Genomic DNA, 21,863 nt, shown 5'->3' on the forward strand with positions numbered 1-21,863 from the left:
TTCTATTTTCAAAAGGGTGTGGTGGGCATAGTCTTAAAAAATGTCAACATCAATAAAAACAAGGCCATAAAAATGTTTCAGGTTCAAAGAGTCTAAAGGGACATGACAACTGACCACCACCACCTATTCCAGGACTGGATTCTGTCCTAGAAGGGGAAAATGCTTTTATAAAAGACATTTTTTAGATGAACTGACAAACTGGAATATGGGTGGCAGATTAAGTAAAAGTACTGAATCAGTATCAATTTACTGAAGTTGATAACTGTGCTACGGTTATAATATCCCTAAGTCATAGAAAACAGATGTGATGCTTGCAACTTACTTTCAAATGGTCCAAGAAAACACTTTAAATTTCTAAATAAAAAGCTAAAACAATAGCTGGTGACCTTTCCTGAGGCCTCGGCATTCTGTTTTTAAAAGCTTCACAGGATGGAGAACTGTCCAGAGCAGAGGTTCTCAAAGCGTGGTTCCTCATACTAGCAGCATCAGCACCACCCAGATCTTTCAGTTGTTAAACATGCACGGGCCTACTGGGAGGTGGGTGGGCAGAAATCTGTATTTTGCCACACCTTCCCTACAGTTCTGATGCCCATTCCAATTCGAAACCATTGACCTAGACTATGAGTTCCTACATTCTATATTTCTAGATGCTATACTCCCCGTAACACCTAGCAAAATGCTTCATGCATAGTCCCATCTCAATAAATGCTTGAAGAATTCAGTTCAACAATGAATGAGAATGCAAAAAATGACCACTGAGGCACCTGGAGATGAGAAACTACTCTGAAGGGCAAAAGCATCTCTCCTGAGTTTCTAAAGTGAACATAAAATTTATTTTGAAAGCACGAAAAGGAAGCCAGATCACTTAGGTTTGTTAGTAAAAGCACTGCTGTCCCAAAAGGGAGCATATCAGCTTACAGTTTAAGTCACACTAAACTAAAAACAGGTGATAACTTATGCAAGCTCTTAGAATGGTATTTAAAAATTAATTCTGTGGTTCTGGATAGCAAGGCACAGCGATCACGAAGCCATGCTGTGTGTTTCATGCAAGATCGGCTTGGAGAACACAGCATTCACATGGCTGTGATGCAGCCCAGATCTGATGAGGATGGCCAGATTTCAGAACATCCTCTAGGTGGCATTTTCAGAGATAAGACTCCTGTAATGAGAATGAGCTGATCAATCTGCCTACTGAGTAGAAAATGAAACAAATAAATCCATTTTTATGCAACTGTTTTCTATCTTGAGAAGTTAACTGTTGAAGATACTCTGGGATGCAGGCTATCAGCCCAGCCTCACCACACGCCTTTTCTAATTGGCATCCTGAAAAATTTCACAGGAAAAGGGTGTTACTTTGGTATTGTTGATTTAAAGGTTATCTAGTCACAGCAAGGCAGAGGAGAATTCATCTTCAAAATTCACCTCCTTATTGAAAGCCCATGGAGTATCTTGGCAATTAACAATTCCTATCACCTCTAGCTGTTCCCTATGTGAGAAGGCTCAAACTCGCCTTACAAATTGCTCTTTTGAAGATCAAAGGCAAGCTGAATGTGTCTGTGTGTGCTCTCGATGAGACTGTAATTTAATGGAATTTTTAGAAAAGGCTTGCTAGCAGTGTTTGGATGACAGCCCTGAGGCGGAGGATTCAGGGGAGCTTGGCCACTCTTCCCTTTGGTGCGTCTTCCCTGTCTTTAATTGGCACCTCATTAGAAATTAATGAAAATGACATCCTCTGTTCTTCCTGCTCTAGGCATCGAATGCTACAAAAAGGCCCATCACAATTCATAACACATTCAATTTATATAGCAATGGCTCTTAAGCATTATTTATGAGATGTGAATTTCTTGTCAGCAGTTAATAACCTGTACAGACTGGAAGGGGAATGGAAAAAGGTTGTGAATATATATATTAAGAAAAAGATTTTCTGCAGTGGAGAAGTGTTCTGAGTTCAAACTACCTTCCTTACTTCCTGTAGTAAATTACCATACCCCCCTACCACACCCCCCACCCCAGTCCCAAATCTTTCAGGGCAGTTCAATGTCTCTTCAACACTCTATGCATCCTCAAGGAAATAATGACACAACTCCCCATTTCCTAGAGAGAGCCGAGCAGACAGGCAGGAGGAACACAAGAGCTATTTGTCAAAGACAGTCCCAGAGGTGTAAGTTCCCACTGCTGTCCTTCATCTTTTAAAATGTGGCAGCAGACTCTGTCATTTTTCTGGGCACATAAGTGTAACACTCTCAGTGGGCCAAACTGAACTCCCTGCTCTCTCTAGGAAGGCTACATCTGGAGGGACTGCAGAAAGCTCAGAGCTTTTTCCCTAGCATTAAAATCAAATCTCTCTGTAAGTAGACCCTAAGAATTGGGCATAAGCCAAGGGATTATGTGTTAGATCATTTAAAAAGAATGCATGTCTGTGATAAACCCAACAGGTACTTTAGAAATCCAGCCTCCTGCCCAAGAGGTGAAGAACACAGTAGAATAATCTGAACTTACCAGCGACAGTCAACTGGGTTTCACTTAGGAGCACGTGAAATCATCTAACATGTATTTCTAGATTTTATTCTGCTGGGTGCTTAAGACCATAGGCACTTTGGCGGTTTGCATCAAAGCTGAAGCATAAACTGGCACACCCGGTTACACCACCCCTGCATCTCTCAGTGCTAAAGTGTGAGTTCTCACTCCCTGCCTGACAAGGACAGCCACTGCCAGAGGCAAATGACATAATTAACGGATCAACTGCTTGATCCACTAGGGCAAATCCTGTGTAATACCCAGGATTCCATTACTTTCAAGAACAAAACAAGAATGTAAGGTACAGGAAAATCCCATGATTCTAATTTGGGAACAATCAAGGGCACGTGTTATAAAAGCAACCGGCAAAATGGTCAGGTGGGCTTCACAACACTGATAACAGATGGAACACTGAAACCAGCCCCCTCCAATGGTTTCTGCGAAGACCAAAGCAAGAACTTGCAGACTATAAAAGATGAGAAAAACCCTTCAATATGGGCAAGGCTGGTTAGCCACCATGCCCCAGAGTTTGCTCAGCTGACCACAGTATTCCTTCCCTATCTCACTGAGTGTTTAAGATTATCTGGCAGGGTTGATCAGGACGTAGTTGAAGAATAAGGTTCTGGGCTCTCTTGGGCCATGCCACATCCATGCACACAACAAAAGCTGCTGACAGCCTCTCCTCCCACCTTTTATCCTACCTCTCCTCTTTACACTTCCACACAAGCAATTAACAAGATAACTCAACGCCAAGCTTAAACAGTAAAAACTGGTCCAAGGGACTTCCCATGCTACAACAAACAGATTGCTGGTCTTGACAGAAACAGGGGTTCCAACTCTGCTTCCATGAGAAGCTGGTACATCCTCCTTTCCTTCTCACTTCCAACAGGGTAAGTAACTGAGGCATGGGAGAAGCAATGGCTGCCTCTTCAGGAGATGAGAGATTTTGAGTTACTGATTTTCCAGCGGCTAAGAGAACCATCCAGTCCTTCCTGTCAGCATCAATACCTGCAGGGTGTCTATGGCTGTCCCAGGGGAAAAGGAGGCTTCTAAATCTTACTCCTAAGGACAAAGGACATAGGATTCTCAGTGTGAGAGCCACGTTTCCAGGTCTGCCTGATGACAGGTCTGTCCCATAGATTAATTTTATAATACTAAGCGTTAAATCAGGGAATAAAAACAGGAAAACTAAGTCAGCCTAAATAATGCAGCTACACAATTTTGCTTCTATGGGACATGATATATGTGTTCAAAGGGAAAGAACTGGACTAAGTTTTGTTCTGCTGTGGGCAGGCATAAAGTTTTAAAACACATCCCTGGGCAGCAATCCTGAGAGCCAGTATTGCACTGGATAACACAGAAGGAGTGTTACTTTAAAGCTATTTCAAGGGGTTGAACGACAATGAATTATGGTTCAAAGAAATAATTTTCCAATCAAACTTTCACTTAAAAGGGCATCAGGGGGAGAAGACTTTTCATTTATTCTACATACTAAGATGCTCATTCAAAATTAATTTAATATCTGAATTTTATGATACATATCTGAGAATTTCACTGGTTTGGTTAATTTCTAAGTAAGTCATCAATGAGCAGGAACCAGAGTAATACACGGTAGGGAGAAGCTGAAAGCAGTAACCAGTGACAGTGCAACTCTAAAGTAGTAAGTGTTAAGAGAAGTGGGAATGTTTTTGCCTTTTTTTTTTTTTTTTTTTTTTTTTTTGGTGGGCATGAGAGGAAATAAAGGGCATTTAGAAGGAAGACTCCCTCACTCCTGCTTTCATAAGCTCCAGCCCCATGACTTGCAGGGAGGCACTCAGATGAAGGACTCCAGCCTCTTGAGAGGAATTTCCACAGCTAGAGCAGGGTGTCAAGGACACAAATCCCCATCACACCGCTGGGGGCGATGCTTACCGCAGCGGCAGGATCCCAATTCCTGCTGCACCAGCTCCAGTTTGGTTTGGCACTGGAAGCACCGACGTCGACTCTTCTGTTTAGATCGGCTGGTTTCCTCAGGTCGTTCGGTATTCTCCAGTAGTCGTGCCCGTTTCACTGGCGAAGCCTCATTCTCAGACTGTGAATCTGACCAAAACAACACATTTGGGGGTCAGGGTTAGTGCTTGCCTGGCAAGCACAGCTAATTAATATTATACTGCAAGCCACTCTATTGCCCTCTTCCAGCAACTGGACTTGTGTGAGCAATAGCCAGTCCTGCCTGGCCTGGTTTATGCTGCATAAACTGTGACAAGCACATACCTGTAGGGCAGACTTCTAACAAGCGAGGTTTGAGCTAGAGAGAAGGTGGGCTGACTCAACAAAAATCAGTACCATGCTGTTGTTTTTAAAAACAGCTGTTTCTTTGAGGAGACCATTCAAGCTGGAACTGGGATCCTCTTCTTGTCTGTGCCCCTTCTTCAGGCCCTGGCAGCTTACTGCTTGCATTGGTTATTTACTGCTTCTTAGAGATCTGCTTGTCCTCAAGTACACTATAATTGTTTAGAAAAGGGATTAAGCCTAATATTTCTTTTCATCGCCATGCTTATTAGCACAATTCTGTACCCGATGCAGTATTTGATGGGTGATCCAAAATCTTTTCTAGCAAAAATACTCACGTTTCTACTCTTAAATGTAACAAAACAAAACCTAAGAAATCAGGTTCTGCTGTTGAAAATTGTTTTAATTTTATTCAGAGCAAAGGAGCATCCTTGCTTATTCACAAGCAAGCTGTCCGTCCCGTGACCTCCACTATGGAGTGCTACAGAAGCAGCGCTCTGCACAACCACCCTGGCTGGTGCCAAACTGGTGTGTGGAGGGAGGGGTAACGTGTGACAACTCATGTTCTGTAGAACCTTAATAAGGTAACTAAAACACAATAAAGTTCCTGACATAGGCAGGCTGTAAATAACTCCTGCCGTCAAGGGGGGAAAAAAGAAGAAGAAGGGCACAGGGTACTCCGTATTCTTGGACTTGGTGCCACTGTGGCATACTCGAGATGTACCTCTTGCCAAGGTTCCAAAGGGGTTTGTGCTAAACCCTCTCTGGAAGGAGTCTCCTAAATGATTTTTGTCAAAACAGATCCAGATCCCACCACTTTTCACCTTTCCACCACTACCATCCTGGTACAAGTTACCACCATCTCACATCCAGCCCAATATAATAGCCTTTTAACTGATGAGCCAAGTGATCCTGTTAAAAATCAAGTTAGAATCATTTCACTTCCCTGTTCAAAACCCTTTTATAGCTCTCCTTTCCAGAGTAAAAGTTCAAATATCTACTATAGCACTCACAAGGCCCTGCATGATTTGCCCTCCTCTCTGCTCTCTTACCTCTGCTGCTATTCTTTCCCTCTACTCCATCCACACTAGCCTCCTGATTGTCTCCTACCTCAGGGCCTTTGCACCTTCTGTTCCAATTGTCTAGGACTTGTTACCCAGATCTACATGGATCTCATCTCTTATGTCTTTTGAAGTCACATTTTCAACATCCTTTTCTCTGCTCACCCTATCTAGACTATTCATGTTCCCTTCCCCTAGCATGTACCCTCCTCCCAACTCCTGCCTTTTATTCCTCCACAGCACTGTACCTTTTAATATTATCCTCACAGAGGATATAAAATCCTGCAGGGCAGGAAGTTTCACCTGCTTTGTTCATAATATGCCTACAATGCCTACAACTCAATAAATATTTCTCAGATGAATGAATCTTCTCCTAGGCAGTTCTGATTTTTCTATTTAAAGTGGCCCTCATGAGAAGCAGCACACTTTTGGATGTTTATCAGTGGAGGCTTTGTACCTCTTCCCCCCCGCCACCCCCGCCCCGTGTGAAGATGCTGCAGGTCACCAGGGAGCACTCACTGCCCTGACACTGAAGATACAAACAGCCCTGGCCCCCTCAGCCCAGCACACTGTGCACTGACTTATGGAAGGCACACACCATTCTTACCAATTGTAAACTTCATTTTTCATCTCGTTTAGTTCTTCCAGTCCTACATGACATTTTCCCCCAATACGAACCAACTAAACAAGCCCTTTGATGAAAACAATTGAAAGCAAGTTCAGCCTATTTCCCAGCTCTGCTGAGCGAAGCTGTCCAAACCCAATCAGTGTGATGACTGAGACAGCCACAGACAGGGCCCCTTCCCCTACAACAGCAACAAGCAACAATCTAAATGTAAATCATTACAAAGCAGCCAGCCCAAAGGAATTCACCTCGTATGAGCCACAGTGCTCTCTGGGGGAGTTCTTTTTTCACAAACCAGCAACGGCATAATTTGTATTAATAACTCTATTTAGACACACTTAAAAAAAAAAAAAGAAGAGAAAATTCTAGAGTAAGAGCCATAACAAAAAAATAGTCTCTGTTATGAGACAAGGTCCTAAATGTGGAGCATCCATAAGAGAAATTATCTCCCAACGCTGGGGCATGGGGTGGGGGAAGAGAGAGAGAGAGGAGTCCACACAAGAAGGGGAGGCTGTTGAAACCTCTGCATTATTAATACTGTTAAAATCCAGACAGCTTTTGACATGATGTCAGCATGCCTCTAATGTAAAAGAGGACCACTCAGTTCCTAACCCTTTCATTCACAACACGATCTGATAGAACAGAGCATGTGTCTGGAAATAGTCACATTCAAAGCTGTTTTCCATATGACTCTGTCCCAAACTGTCAAACGTGTTATCTATCCATCCCCATTTTTAAAGCAAACTTTTGCTAAGGAGAACATGTTCCTTTTAGCATGGCAATACTATCCATAGCTAACTATTTTCAAATAAGCACTGGAGGGATAGTAAGAAAATATTGTTTAATGTAGGATTCCTAAGATTGGGAAACAGAATTCGTATTTATGTAATCATAAACATCACTCGTCATTAATTGTAATCATCACTGGTCATTATCAAACAAGCCACTTGATGGGAAACCCAAATATTAGAGGAGGCCTGCGTTTTCCATTTCTAATTTCCTACTCTAATCTCATGCTGAAATTTCCCTTTCCTCATCCCACATTTTATATAAAGACTCTGAGTTATTTGTTCTGGTAGTCAGGAGGTATAGGACATTCCAGAAATTATGGGTCGTAAGGGTGTTTTCTGCTGCTGCTAACAGCTTCTGGGTGCACTGCCTTGGTCATCCTAAAAGACCAATGAGCCCTAGTCAGTTCTCTAAGAGTCAATGTCTAGGCATCTGGACAAGTCTAAGACCAAGGCATCCATGTATAGAAAGACTGAACCATGAGAAGCAGTCCTCAATGATTCTAAACCAAAACAGATGAAAAGTGTATCAGAATGTGTTAATTTTTTTTTAGAATCAAGGAACTGTTCCTAGACATTAAGAGAGCTATGACTTTTACATTCTGGAATATGCCCACTTAATCTTCACTCAGTCAATGGTCTATTAAATCAAAAGGAATCCCTGTGCCTTCTAATGCTCCCTGCCACATTTTTCTTGTGTGGTGGGGGGAGCTCCCTAAACTGTTCACTACCCTCCACATGCTGCTATCCAGGAAGATGACTGTGTTATATATAACTTCTTGGAGAAGCAAACCATTCTTGACATTTTTTCACAAGTCAACTTAGTGTTTTAATTAGTAGCTAATGAAATAAATAGTGGTCTACAGGATCACCATCATGTCTGCATAAGAAATTTACGTCTCCTGTGCTAATTACTTAATGAAACTTTGTGCCATGTGGTGAGCTCCCTAAATAAGAGAAACAGATGTCCAGGGCAGGGATTCTAATTGCTTAATAATGAACTAAATAATTCAACTATTCGATTATAAATTCTATGTGAATTTAAAAAAAGACTACCAGAAAGAAAAGGTCCAAACATGGTCAACACTAAAGGAATCCTCATCTACTGTCCACAATGAATAAATTAAACTCTGATTATTCACTTTTTGCCCACAAACATCACTCCTGTCGCCATGATGCATTTTCAATTTCCTCAACAATGACGGGAAACACCCAACAGTCTACTTGCTTAATCTGAACTTGGGCAGTAAGGGTTAAACACGGAGAGAAAGGTGAACAGAAATAAAACTTACATGCAGCTTCAACTGTCAGAAGAAACCCATCCTTGCAAGGAGCATGCTCATTAGCAGCAGGAGGAGCTGGAGTGGCAAGCTAGAAATGGTTTCCACCCCAGGAGTTAAGAGTGACTTCTAATTAAGGTCCTTCATAAACGGCCAACAAAGCACATTTTTTCCCAGTATGCTCTTTCTTGAGGGCATAAATCTATTCTGCATATACCCCCACAAGAGCTGCCACACTCCCATACTGGGTTCACAGTTCTTGGTACTCACCAGCTGCCCATTTCCTCTGCCTATGTTTAACAGAACGAGAGAGGTATCATATCAGATCTTCTAAGTCTAAGAAAAGTTTGATCAAGAATCATCATGTGATCACATGAGAAAGGAAAATCTTAAGATAAAGTACTTTACCTACCAGCTCCTTAGGTTTGAAGGTAACCATTGCTTAATTTGTGACAGAGAAACAAGTACAGAGATTTTTAAAACACCCATCTTCTGAGGAGGGAAACTCTTCTAATTGTACTTTCCTAGCCAATCGCAGAAAGCAGTGGTAAGACTCTCAATTTAGGAACACAGTTTAACTGGAAAGCTTGACTGGAGACAACAAACAGAGCTACTTCTCTTAAAATTCTGTTTTGTCTCTGACAGAAATTCACATTTGTTCCTTACTGTCACTGTTCTTGTCTTTATTACTCATGTTCTCTCCTGAAAATTTCCAAATAAATCGTGTCAGGCCTGTCAGAGTTGAATCCCAATCTCTCTTAATCTCCCATCACTGTGCAGCTGGCAGGAGGCACACACCCAGGGCTGCTAACCATGACTGTGGCCTTCTGACATCTCAGGCAGGCTCTTAGCCTTCTGGACAACCCAACACTCACAATTTAGAATAGGAGAATGGGAGAAGCAAAGTGGCAACAAAGAGAGGGAAGCCTTCCTCATTCGCTTCACCCCACACCTTCCCTCACCTGTAAGAAAGAAAGATGAATCTGTTTAATCTCAGGCTGTCTGACAGCTTTTGAGGCACTCAATCAGTTTTTTTAGAACCTATCGCAGTCTCTTGACAGATTGACATTTATGATCCCAACAGCCTGTGCAAACATCAGTAAGAGCAATAATTAATGAACCCTCACACATCACACTGCTGCCTCTCCTTCGACCATTTAAAAGGAGCTTAAGCTGCTAAAACCTCTGTCCATGAAAAACACCATACTCTCACTGGAAAAATTGATAAAAGAGACCCAAAAAATCTGTTTTATAGGTACTTTCTGTTTCTCATACTTTGCTTTCAGTGTGTGCAGGGATTAAATTCATCCTCTCCTGAGACTTCAGGAGGAAAAAAAAAACAACTCATCATTACCCACTAGACACTGTTTCCCCGCTTTGTTCAACTGGCATTTCCCCCTTCTTTCTTATTTTCCTAATGGCCCTAAAACAATTCTGGAATGACACATCTGTTAAAAATTTTGGACATCGGGGCACCTGGGTGGCTCAGCTGGTTAAGGCACTGCTTTTGGCTCAGGTCATGATCCCGGAGTCCCAGGATCGAGTTCCATATTGGGCTGCTTCTCCCTCTGACCTTCTCCCCTCTCATGTTCTATCTCTCTCTCAAATAAAAATAAATAAAATCTTTAAATACACGGACATCAAAACATAGCCAGAAAGAAGTTCAAGTATTCAGAAAGGGCTGATGATTAAACTTTTGTGGGGAATGCCTTCATATATACTTGATACATGACATGGAGATGAATGTAGCTTGAAATACACCAGCGATGCTGTCTTCTATCATAACCATTTTAAAGGTCAGTTGTTCTCAGACTGCCAGGAAGTACTATTCTTAAGCATTAATCCCTCTATTCTCCATTCAGCTCCACTCCCATCCCCCTGTTATTTTCTCTGGCTCTCTCTTTTGCTATTAGAGATACCTGAGGTTGGTCTCCCTCACCATCACAACCTCAAGACAAGAAAGAGACCTCTGCCTCTTCCTCTCTGCTGAGAACACAAGACCGGGAGACCTGAGGTAGCTGATGGGTAGAGCTGACTATGGTGGCAGTGCACCTGGACTTTTGGGTTCTCTGTCCTCAATCTGCTAACAGATACATGGCATCAGAAAGCTTCTTCAGGGTAACTGTATAATCTAATGGTCTGATTTCGGTTGTCAGGACAGCAATGCAAAAGCTGCTTCTGCAGCGACTTTTTTGGTTAGAAGATAGCTTAAAGAGCAGCAAAACACATGGAAGTCATGAGTCATGATAATTTGTACCCATGTGGGAGAGGATTACCCACAAGTTCCAAAGGCATGTTTTTGTTGTTGTTGTTTTGTTTTGTTTTTCCAAAGGCATGTTTTAAAGACTGGAATCAGTTTTCTCACTTCCCCAAAGCCCATCTTCACCTCTGATTCCTGCTGGACAGGAAGCTGGAAGCTGATTTTGGTGGCTCATCTTGATACCAGAAAAAAGTGCTTATGGATCATCAATGGATCAACTAGGAAAAGCTAATACACTGTGAGGAGAGCACCTCTCCATTACATAAAACAATCAAAAAAAACCATGGCACCAGAGCCCAAGAGTTCCAAAGGAAGCAGTTCTCCCTCAACTGTTCTTTCTACTCTGTGTGCCTTTTCTTTCTTTTTCTTGCCTATTGTGCTGGCTAGGCTTTCTAGCATAATGCTAAATAGGAGTGCTGAAAAGGACATGCTTGCCTTGTTTTCAACTTCAGGAGGAAAATATTCAGCTCTCACACAGCTTTTCATTTTGAAAAATTTCAAACACATAGAAAAATTCAAAAGGTACAATAAACACCTGTGCACATTCCATTCAGATTCAACAACTGTTAATAACCCATCCACACTGTTTTCTCTCTCCTCTCCATATTTATGCTCCCCCCAAAACCATCTGAAAATAATTTGCATATATCAAAATACTTAATACATACATCTAATATAAGGGCATTTCCTTCCATGACCAAAATATCACACCTAAGAAAATCAAGAATAATTCCCCAATGTCATCTAATATTCAGTCCATATCCAAATTATCTCCATTGTTCTCAAAGGCATGTCCAATCAAGTTTCACGTGTTACATTTGGATCTTATGTCTAAGTCCCTTTTAATCTAGGACAGTATGCCCTTCAAAATGTATGTTTTCTTTCACTGCTTGTTCCTGCCTTCAAATGTCCTAGACTTTTGAACAGTCCTGGATAGTTTTCCTGTGGAATATACCATATTCTAGATTCTCTATTTATCTGTTTTTAATGGTATAATTTAACTTAGAAGAAAGGAGATTTTTCATTGTGTATCTCCTCTGTTATATATTCAGGACCAGAAATTAAGAACTTCCAGCAGGCACCTGAGAGATCCACATGGCTACAGGGTTGGCACAAGTGAGGACAGGTAAAAAAAAGGGGGGGGGGGCAAGCACTGTGTAATCAATCAGCCCAGTTTGTACTGCACTTTGGCAGAGAGGGGAAGTATGCTCTTCCTCTTTTCCCACCGCACCCCTGCCACATACTGGACATCAGAATATAGTTCATCTATGCCAGGGCGAGGAATGGCTGTTTAGGCAAACACTAGGAGATGAGCTAGCTCCAAGTGCTTTAGCAAATGATTTCTTATAGACAGAGGCCATTCCCAGTGACTAAAGTTGGGACCAGAGGTCACAAGTCATTCCTCCAATTATTTCCTTTCCAATAGCTTCTTGGCCTTTTTCTGACTGCCCTTCTTTTCCTGACTGACTATACTGTTGCTAATTATTACTACAAGACATCTCTTCACCACTTAATCACTCAACTTTTTAAAACTCTTCCTTATTTTACACGTAAGGAAAAATTTCACCAGATTAAAAACCATAAAACAAAAGCCCAGGAAAATTCATTTACAAAAACAATCATAATCTCATTAAGTACAATAATATTTTCAGTTTATCCGATCTCCTCTATTTAGGCTTTAAGATTAATGACCACTGTGTTCAGAGCCATGAAAACAACCAATAGTTCATTAATTATTTCTCTAGTGCCCAGTGTGTGCCAGGCACTGGGCTTTGAACTGGCAAATGAAATCTGCATATGGTAGTGATCTCTTCCCTCGAGGAGGCCACAATCCAAACGGAAAGACATAAATACAAATAAATATAGCAGATTAAGTGGCATATTAATATATGAACAGAATGCTATGGACACAAAATGTGGAAGTGAAAAATTCTGTTGGGCGGGTGATTAAGAAACAGGAGAGAGAAAGGTCAGAAAAGTTATTTCTTGAACTTAACCATATTGTATATATGTAGACAGATGGTTTTTTGCTTACTTCTGTCATCTTCAAATTCTTTTCCGTGGAGCCTGTTTCTCACAATACCTTTGCATTTAACTTGTCCATCTTCTTCTCTTTACTAAAACTCAGATCAACCAGTAGACCCTCTCACAGCCTCAGGAGCAAAGGTACTTGAAGAACATCAGTGGTGGGTTTTTAGGAAAATAAAACTGTTGTTTATCTTTTCCCTTTCTTAAATCCCACCGGTTCCAATTTTTCCTTCCATCATGTTTATTAACCTTAGTACTGGTTTCTGTCTGCTCACACATATATGACTTTAACTGCCAACTTTTCTCTATCAGGAATCCTTCAAGCCTATTTTCCTTTTATCATTAATTGTTTTATTTTGAGATAATTAATTGTAGGTTCACATGAAGTTATAAAAATAATGCAAATAAATCTCATGTATCTTTCACCCAGTTTTCTCCAGTGGTAACATCCTGTAAAACTCTAGTACACTGCCACCAGCAGGACACTGATACTGATATAGCCAAGCTATATATAGCTTATGGATACAGTCAACCTATATCCATCACCACAAGGGCCCCTCAAGTTGCCCTTTTATAGCCAGAGCTACCTCCCTCTTTCCTCCCTTGCTCCCTGGCAACCCTTGGCAAACACTAATCTGCCGTCCATTTCTACAATTTTGTCACCTCAAGAATGTCATATATACAGACAAATAGAATCATGTAGTAACCTTTTGTCCAAGTTCATTTTTAAGGCAACCATCACAGGAGGTGGACATGATAAAAGAGATTCCTTAAGTTAAGCTTCAGTTATAACTGCAATAATAAGTACTAACATAAAGCACCTACTTTGTACCAGCATCTTCTAAACGCTTTTACAGTAGTTCCCTCTTAAGTGCAGGAGACACATTCTAAGACCCCCAGGGAATGCCTGAAACCCTATATATACGATATTTTTCCCTATATATACATACCTATGATAAAGTTCAATTTATAAATTAGGCACAGTGAAGAGATTAACAACAATAATAATAGGACAATTATAATAATATAAGAGACGTTATGTGAATGTGGCCTCCCTCTCTCTCTCAAAATTATACTGTCCTTTTCGTAGGATAATGTGACATGGAAAATGCCTACATGATGAGATGAAGTGAAATGAATGATGTAGGCGTTAAGATGTAGATTCAGGCTACTAACTTTCCACTGATCCGTCAGAAGTAGAATCATCTGCTTCTGGATCACAGCTGATTACCAGTAACTGAAACTGTGGAAAGGGAACCAGTGGAAAGGAGGCCACGGGCAGACTACTGTACTATATATTAACTCTTTCAGCTTTTGTAACAAGGGTATGAGGTGGGTACTATTATTACCCATCTTTTAAGATGAGGAACCTGAGGCACAGGTTAAGTGAACTGCCAAACTAGTAAGAGGTCATATATCAGACTCAGAAGATGGGTGTTTTTAAAAATATACCCTGGGTTTACTCTCGTGAACCCAGGGTATATGGCCTAGAGTCCTTGTTCTAAACCACTTTGCTATCCTGTCTCCAATGGTTATTACACTTCAACACTCTGCTTGTGTGCTTCCATGGAAGTACCTAACCACTAAGACTAATTTCTGCTACCTCCTATGTACATAAAGACCCAGCAGCCTTGGGGAGAGAGAGGGGTGGAGGAACAGGAGCAGATCTTCTTATCTAAATAAAATGGTGCAATTTCTCTAGATACATCTCTTTTGATAATCCTACTTGCCCTCTGCTCTTAGAATATGATTTTTAAGACTTACCCTTCTACCATTTTCTTCCCATTCATGCAAACTCTGAATTTCTGTGGACTGTACTCATAGTATTTAATTTATAAAAATAAACTTCATTTTTAATTTTGTTATTTTTAGAAATCTATTTTAAAAAGTTCCTTTGCTACTATAGGATGATGTAAAAAAGTATTTTCCCCCTACTAGCAAAAGGAAAGACAGTTATTTTCATTTGAAATTGTATTTAATGGTCAGAAAATGGTAAAACATGGTTTCTTGCCTTTTTATGAACCATACAGACAGAAGTCAAAGCTTTCTCTTTTCAACTACCTTGATGCTCCCTACAGGTCATATATCAGGTCTCTTTAAAAAGGCAGATGAAAACCACAATGAGATACCACCTCACACCAGTCAGAATGGCTAAAATTAACAAGTCAGGAAATGACAGATGCTGGCGAGGATGCGGAGAAAGGGGAACCCTCCTACACTGTTGGTGGGAATGCAAGCTGGTGCAGCCACTCTGGAAAACAGCATGGAGGTTCCTCAAAAAGTTGAAATGAGAGCTACCCTATGACCCAGCAATTGCACTACTGGGTATTTACCCTAAAGATACAAACGTAGTGATCCGAAGGGGCACGTGCACCTGAATGCTCATAGCAGCAATGTCCACAATAGCCAAACTATGGAAAGAACCTAGATGTCCATCAACAGATGAATGGATAAAGAAGATGTGGTGTGTATATATATACAATGGAATACTATGCAGCCATCAAAAGAAATGAAATCTTGCTATTTGCGACGACATGGATGGAACTAGAGGGTATTATGCTTAGCGCAAGAAGTCAATCGGAGAAAGACAACTATCCTATGATCTCCCTGATACGAGGAAGAGGAGATGCAATGTGGGGGGTCAGGGGGGAGGAAAAGAATAAATGAAACAAGATGGGATAGAGAGGGAGACAAACCATAAAAGACTCTTAATCTCACAAAACAAACTGAGGGTTGCTGGGGGGGAGGGGGGTCTGGAGAGGGTGGTGGGGTTATGGACATTGGGGAGAGTATGTGGTATGGTGAGTGCTGTGAAGTGTGTAAACCTGGCGATTCACAAACCTGTACCCCTGGGGATAAAAATACATTATATGTTTATAAAATTTTTTTTTAATTTAATTAAAAAAAAAAAAAGGCAGATGAAGGTGGATAGCCCATAAACCACTCGTTCATCTGAAAAACTGCAGCCCCATCCTCATTTAATGCCTTTCCTACTGCACAATTTAAAGAGTATCACCAGGAGCTCCATCCTACAGAGGTGCCACTTGGTCAACAAAACCTGCCACAGCAGCAACACAGCAGTCTTCCTTTGTAGCTGGTCATGGCATGGTACCACTTCCTTGTTTTAGTTTTTCCATCAGTTGTCTACCCAACTAAACCATATTACGTCTCCCCACAGATATTTCAGTTACTCATTGTAACTGACAAATTATCCTCAATAGATAATCTTTCATTTTTATAACCTGCTTGGGTATTTTAGAGTTTAACAACATTGTAATGCATTGATTTTTTTAAAATATTACATTTATAACATCAGTATAGAATAAGGTAACACTATTAAGGTGAGAAAAGAGAGAGAAGATTAAGAAAACCAAGAGAAAGATAGACTTCTCAAAGTCACATGCCCAAACCCTCTAATTTCTGTTCCTTGACCACAAACCTCAGTCCATGAGCATGAGGGTTTTAAGTCTCTTAGAGTGCTAATTAAGACTGGTCTTGAACTTCTGTTCTATCTTTTCCAGTATTTCCAAAAAAAACTAAGATCAGCCACAGTTCATTTTCATTTATCCAAAGAGGGGGAAATTTGAGGGAATCCATGAATGATCTATAATTTGTCTTTAATTATGTGTAAGATAGGCATACTGTTTTCATTCAGTTTCTTAGAACACTCATTTAGAAATTAAACTGCCTAAAAATATCGATTAAGTCTTCTACCTAATCTGCAGTTACATGAAGCCCAGAGATTTTCAAATCATACCTTATAAAACTACAGTTGACCCTTAACATAAGTTTAAACTGCTTTAAAGAGGGTTTACTTATACACAGATTTTTTTGAGGGGGGGGGGGATACGTAGCACTTTTAATGTATTTTTTCTGCCTTATGATTTTTCTCAGAAAGATTTTTTTTCCTCTCTGGCTTGCTTTATTATAAGAATTATATATAATACATGCGAATACAAAATATGTTATCAATCAAACATTTATCTTATCACTAAGGCTTCTTCTGGTCAACATAGGCTATTAGTAAAGTTTTGGGGAATTCAAAAGTTACATCCAGATTTTCACCTGGGGGTAGGGTAGTGCCCCTGACCCCTGTGTTCTTTAAGGTTCAACTGTATACAACTGTCCTGAGCAACCAAACAGAACATGTGATTATAGTCATTTCTTTCTACCATTTTTTTTTTTAAGATTTTATTTATGTATTTGTCAGAGTGAGCACAGGCAGACAGAGTGGCAGGCAGAGGCAGATGGAGAAGCAGGCTTCTGCTGAGCAAGGAGCATGATGTGGAACTCGATCCCAGGACGCCGGGACCATGACCTGAGCCGAAGGCAGCGGCTTAACCAACTGAGCCATCCAGGCATCCCTCTTTCTACCATTTTTAATATCTGAAAAGGCCTGGAAGAAGGAACAGTCCGAAGTCTTCAAATAATAATGGGACACCCCTAACCCCAAACTTGGGTCTCTGAAGCATGAAAGATTTCCATAAAGGTTAAACCTGGTCTGATCATGAGGCTCTTGAGAGGAAGACTGAAAATACCTGTGTTTTTTTTTTAAGATGACATCATCATTTATTTTTTTATTAATTATTTTTATTAACATATAATGTATTATTTTCCCCAGGGGGTACAGGTCTGTGAATCGTCAGGCTTACACACTTCACAGCACTCACCATAGTACATACCCTCCCCAATGTCCATAACCCAACTACCCTCTCCACCCCCTACACAGCAACCCTCAGTTTGTTTTGTAAGATTAAGAGTCTCTTATGGTTTGTCTCCCTCCCAATGAAAATACCTGTTCTTTATGGAAGAACACTGAGTATGGGGGTAAGGTGGGAAAATGGGTAAAGAACAGTGAGACACTAATTCAATTTTTTTGGCTTTTTGTTAAAAACATAAATACAAAAAGTCAAATATTCCTATGTCCATCATCTCAATCCTATAAATCTTAACTACTCTCCCTGTGAGTGTTCTTAACATCCAACTGTTCTGCCTGTCTGGCTAGTAACACAAGCCTCCAGGGGCAGGGGCAGAATGGACTGTATTTAGTACTCCGCTGGTGCTCAACAACAAGTATCATCTCTGTCACAAGGAATAAGTCCTTACTGATGGTAATCTTGCAATGAGAGACTGTCATCTTGAGGGCTGTGGTCCAAGTTTAATGTAAGGAAAAAAAATGTCTGAACATTCATATTTTGCTATTTTAAAAAATCTGCTTGAATGCATAACTAAGTAGATGCTAAAATTAAATAGCTGATTTGTTTTTAAACTTTTTTTTTTTCCTAATTTAGCATCAGCTTAATTCAGCTCCTGTCTCTACCTATTGCTTCGTTTCTTCCACCCAAGATCTAGTCTTTTGACTCATTATTCCTAGGGTAAATCCTCCAGTTTATGAATAAATACTTCTGTGCCGCATTGTTACTCTTCCTCAAGCAAGGCTAAATGGACCTAAAGTTAGAACTTAACATATGATGATAAAGCTTGCCCAGAGAAAGCTTTGTCTGTCTTTCTACCTATTTACTGATTTTCCTGAATGAATACATTAGGTATTCCTTATTCAGGGCTATATCAGGGCTCATGTAGGTACTGCCAAGTATATGGAGAGCTGGAAGAGAGCTGCTTTGAAGAAAATGGCTTGCAACGTTAAGAGAAATAATCCCATTTGTAAAACAAGCAGGAAAATTAAAGGCAAAGAATTCTGCATAAAGTTATTATGAAAACTCTCCTTAGCCCATATTTGAGACATGAGAGGAGCAAGTGTCTAACATTTTAACCTCAATTCAATGGCTTTGCTCACCAGCACTCTTCATTAAAAGAATTAGTATTTATGATAACATCCATGCTGTGCACCACCATACCAGGAAATCACGTATATATTATAATATCAATGTCTACTTCGCAACCTTGCAAACTGTACTGTGGCTTGATTTTAAGAATTACACACTGAAATTTTTAGTATATCAAAGACAACTTACTGAAATAGGGATCTGGATTCAACAAACACACACAAATACACACAAGGTCAATGTGGGGGGGTAGGAAAAAAAGCCAGTGAACTGGGGGGGGGGAGTAAAAGTGAAAATTTGATGTAATTTTCTTGCAACTTTTCTGTAAATCTAAATTATGTTTAAAAAATTATATTCCAGGGGCACCTGGGTGGCTCAGTGGGTTAGGCTGCTGCCTTTGGCTCAGGTCATGATCCCAGGGGCCTGGGATTGAGCCCCACATCAGGCTCTCTCTCTACCTGCCTCTCTGCCTACTTGTGATCTCTGTCTGTCCAATAAATAAATAAAATCTTAAAAAAAAAAAATTATATTCCAAGGTAGTGGTACCTGCAGATAACCAGCCAGAGTGCCTGCTGAATTCTTTCCCAGAAATGGTGACATTATTAAGTCTGATGGGAAAGTGCATGACAAGATGGTGGTAGCAAGTAATCAACAGTAAGGTCAACGCTCATGCTTTCTCCAGGTTTGTAGTGAAGTCAACACTTACCTGTAAGTACACTTTAATCATTAGTCAGAGACCTTTTTACATGTCACTCTCTTAGTCTATACTTCTTCCAATCCCAGTCAAGGACCCATTTTTAATTGCATCAATTACTGCAACTGCTGTTCCAGGAAGGATGATGACCAAGACCTCAAGATGTGATCTTAATCTTCTAGAAACGGATTTATCAACAGGAGCCCAAAGAAAAAGTAGATCCAAATCCTTGTCAGTTACAGGAACTATTAGTTAATGCCAAGCTGGAAAACACTGTGCAGCAGCTAATACCTCCCATTCAAATTGATACTACTCAAATTCCCTCCCCAGCCCAGCTTTCTTTTAAATGCCACCCTACATATTTGGACATACACTTCAAGCTGTAATAATAACAACATCTTCAGGAAAGAGTTGTTCAACATTCTCTTACAAAAAAACAGTGCCCAATATATTTTTTCAAGTAAATACTGGCCCACATTCAAGGTAAAAATCTTAAAAGGCTGTCTGCTGTATTCTCTTTCTTTATTCCTTGCCAAAGTAACAGAAAAATTAACACAGTCTGAATTAAATGCCCATTTTCTTGCTTATATATGTATACATTTTTAATAAGTTTTGATGGGGTGGATGGATGTGGGCAATGCATAGCATGTAACTAATTCCCCTGTCCACTGGGCTAATAGAGATGTGGTTTATTTAAAATTCCGAGTTGTGGTTCTGCTATTTGGGAATGGCTTTCCGAAGCTCTGTGGGTGGATACTGGTAATGAAACAGAGAATTCAGAACGGCAGGGAGCATAAGGCCAAATAAGCTTTTACAGCAGTGTATGTATGCACTAAAAATAATTATACATATGTAGTGGGAGGCTGGTTAACTGAGCCCACAGAGGCACTTGGTTGTTCAGATAACTAATCACAACACAAAGGCCCCTGTGACAAAAATGTTTCCAAGGTTAAATTGTCTGTTTTTTAATCATAAAGAATTGAATTTATTGGTTAAAGTTCTTTCATGTTGTTGGTTTGAACATAATAGCCAGTCTTTTTATCAAAATTTTAACCACAAGAAAACTATCAACCTTCGATGGTTCCTAAACTGTGAATTGACCCAGAAAGAAGAGAAGTTCTCAATTATAATACAGAAGCTTAGAGAAGAGTTCACGATATAAGGTTTGTTGTATTTTGCTTTTGTTTTGTTTTTTAAGAAGTCAAGCTTGTGAAATCTCTCTCTACCAATACACAAGTAAAATTTTTACTTTGAAAACTAGTCCCAGGGGTGTCTGGGTGGCTCAGTGGAGTAGAGCCTCTGCCTTCGGCTCAGGTCATGAGCCCAGGGTCCTGGGATCGAGCCCCACATCGGGCTTTCTGCTCAGCAGGGAGCCTGCTTCCCCTCCTCTCTGACTACCTCTCTGCCTACTTGATCTCTGTGTGTCAAATAAATAAGTAAATAAATAAACTTAAAGAAAGAAAGAAAGAAAACTAGTCCCAGAAACAAAACAGAACAAAAAAGAAGTTTGATTTTCCCAGTTCTGATGTCCAGTTTTCTTAAGAGTTCTGGGCTTCCTGTCTTTCACTACCCTCATGTATCAAAAAAGGACTTCTAACAGTTCTCCCCATTTGCCTTGACTTGCCTGATCTCCACCCTGCAATCTGCTTGGCCTCAGGGGCCTCATCACCACAGTTTCTGATTCCCAGTCTTTTTCTAACCAGACTATTGGAGCTTGGAGTTCTTTCTCACTTTCCTCTACACTCCATCATCAGGTACCTTCTGTTCACATCTCTAGTACCTACTGAACATATATCAGGCACAATGTCAGGTGCTTTAAATGCAGGATCTCATTTCTCTCAGAACAACTTTACAGTTAGATCTGTCATTTTACAGAGGAGAAAATCAAGGCTCACAGAGCGGCCCAACAGTTTTTCCTCTTACGTGGTTGGGAAACTGGAAGGGGAACCCATACAGTCTGCCTCCAGAGCCCACCATTCTCAACCACCAATCTCTATCCTTCTTTCCTCGTTCTACCTTCAGTGGACCCCCATTTTCTGCCCTGTTTCTGACTTTCTTTGCATGCAGTGGCTGCTACCACTGCAGTCATCAAGTTTCAGCCTCAACCCATTCCCACTACAATGTCTAGAAATTAAAAATCTTTTATTGAAAACATTTTTAGAAATCCTTTGTTGATTATGTTAAACACATACAATAGTATTATAATATTGTTATATATTTATATATAGTGCTGATTATGTTAAACACACACAATTTTATTTATTATATGGTTCAGTCTCCAGGTTATTTTTGTGCTTTTATTTTAGTTGGGTCTGGGAAGGGGTCAAAAGAAAAAATGTTTAGTCCTCTCAAACTACAAGTTATCTGAAACTAAGTCAGGACTATGATTTATGATTTAGTCACCAGTGGAATACAAAAGGAAAGGGTAGCTTCAAATAGAAAGTTGTGGTTCTTAGGAAATCCATGGGATGAGAGTATACCCAAGCTATCTATATATTAAAAAATAAAATCGCTTTATCTATATCTGTATCTCTTTCCTTATACTCTTGGAGA

The 21,863-nt window shown here is 40.2% G+C and overlaps 1 protein-coding gene across 3 annotated transcripts in view; it reads right to left on the minus strand.

Moving 5' to 3' along the window:
• Positions 1–21,863, minus strand: part of ZFAND3 (zinc finger AN1-type containing 3) — a 350,329-nt gene that overhangs the window by 25,131 nt on the left and 303,335 nt on the right. The window contains exons 5-7 of one of the 3 annotated variants that reach the window (XM_047735019.1): positions 4,429–4,596; positions 3,526–3,579; positions 490–530 (exon numbers count right to left, since the gene is read on the minus strand). In XM_047735019.1, coding sequence (XP_047590975.1) covers positions 505–530; positions 3,526–3,579; positions 4,429–4,596 — 248 coding nt within the window. In that variant the 3' untranslated portion in view covers positions 490–504. Of the gene's footprint in view, positions 1–489; positions 531–3,232; positions 3,580–4,428; positions 4,597–21,863 lie in introns of those variants that run through there. The other 2 variants (XM_047735016.1, XM_047735018.1) reach the window with 2 other exon arrangements.

This window comes from Lutra lutra, chromosome 6, assembly GCF_902655055.1.
Source record: "Lutra lutra chromosome 6, mLutLut1.2, whole genome shotgun sequence".
Lineage (NCBI taxonomy): Eukaryota > Metazoa > Chordata > Mammalia > Carnivora > Mustelidae > Lutra > Lutra lutra.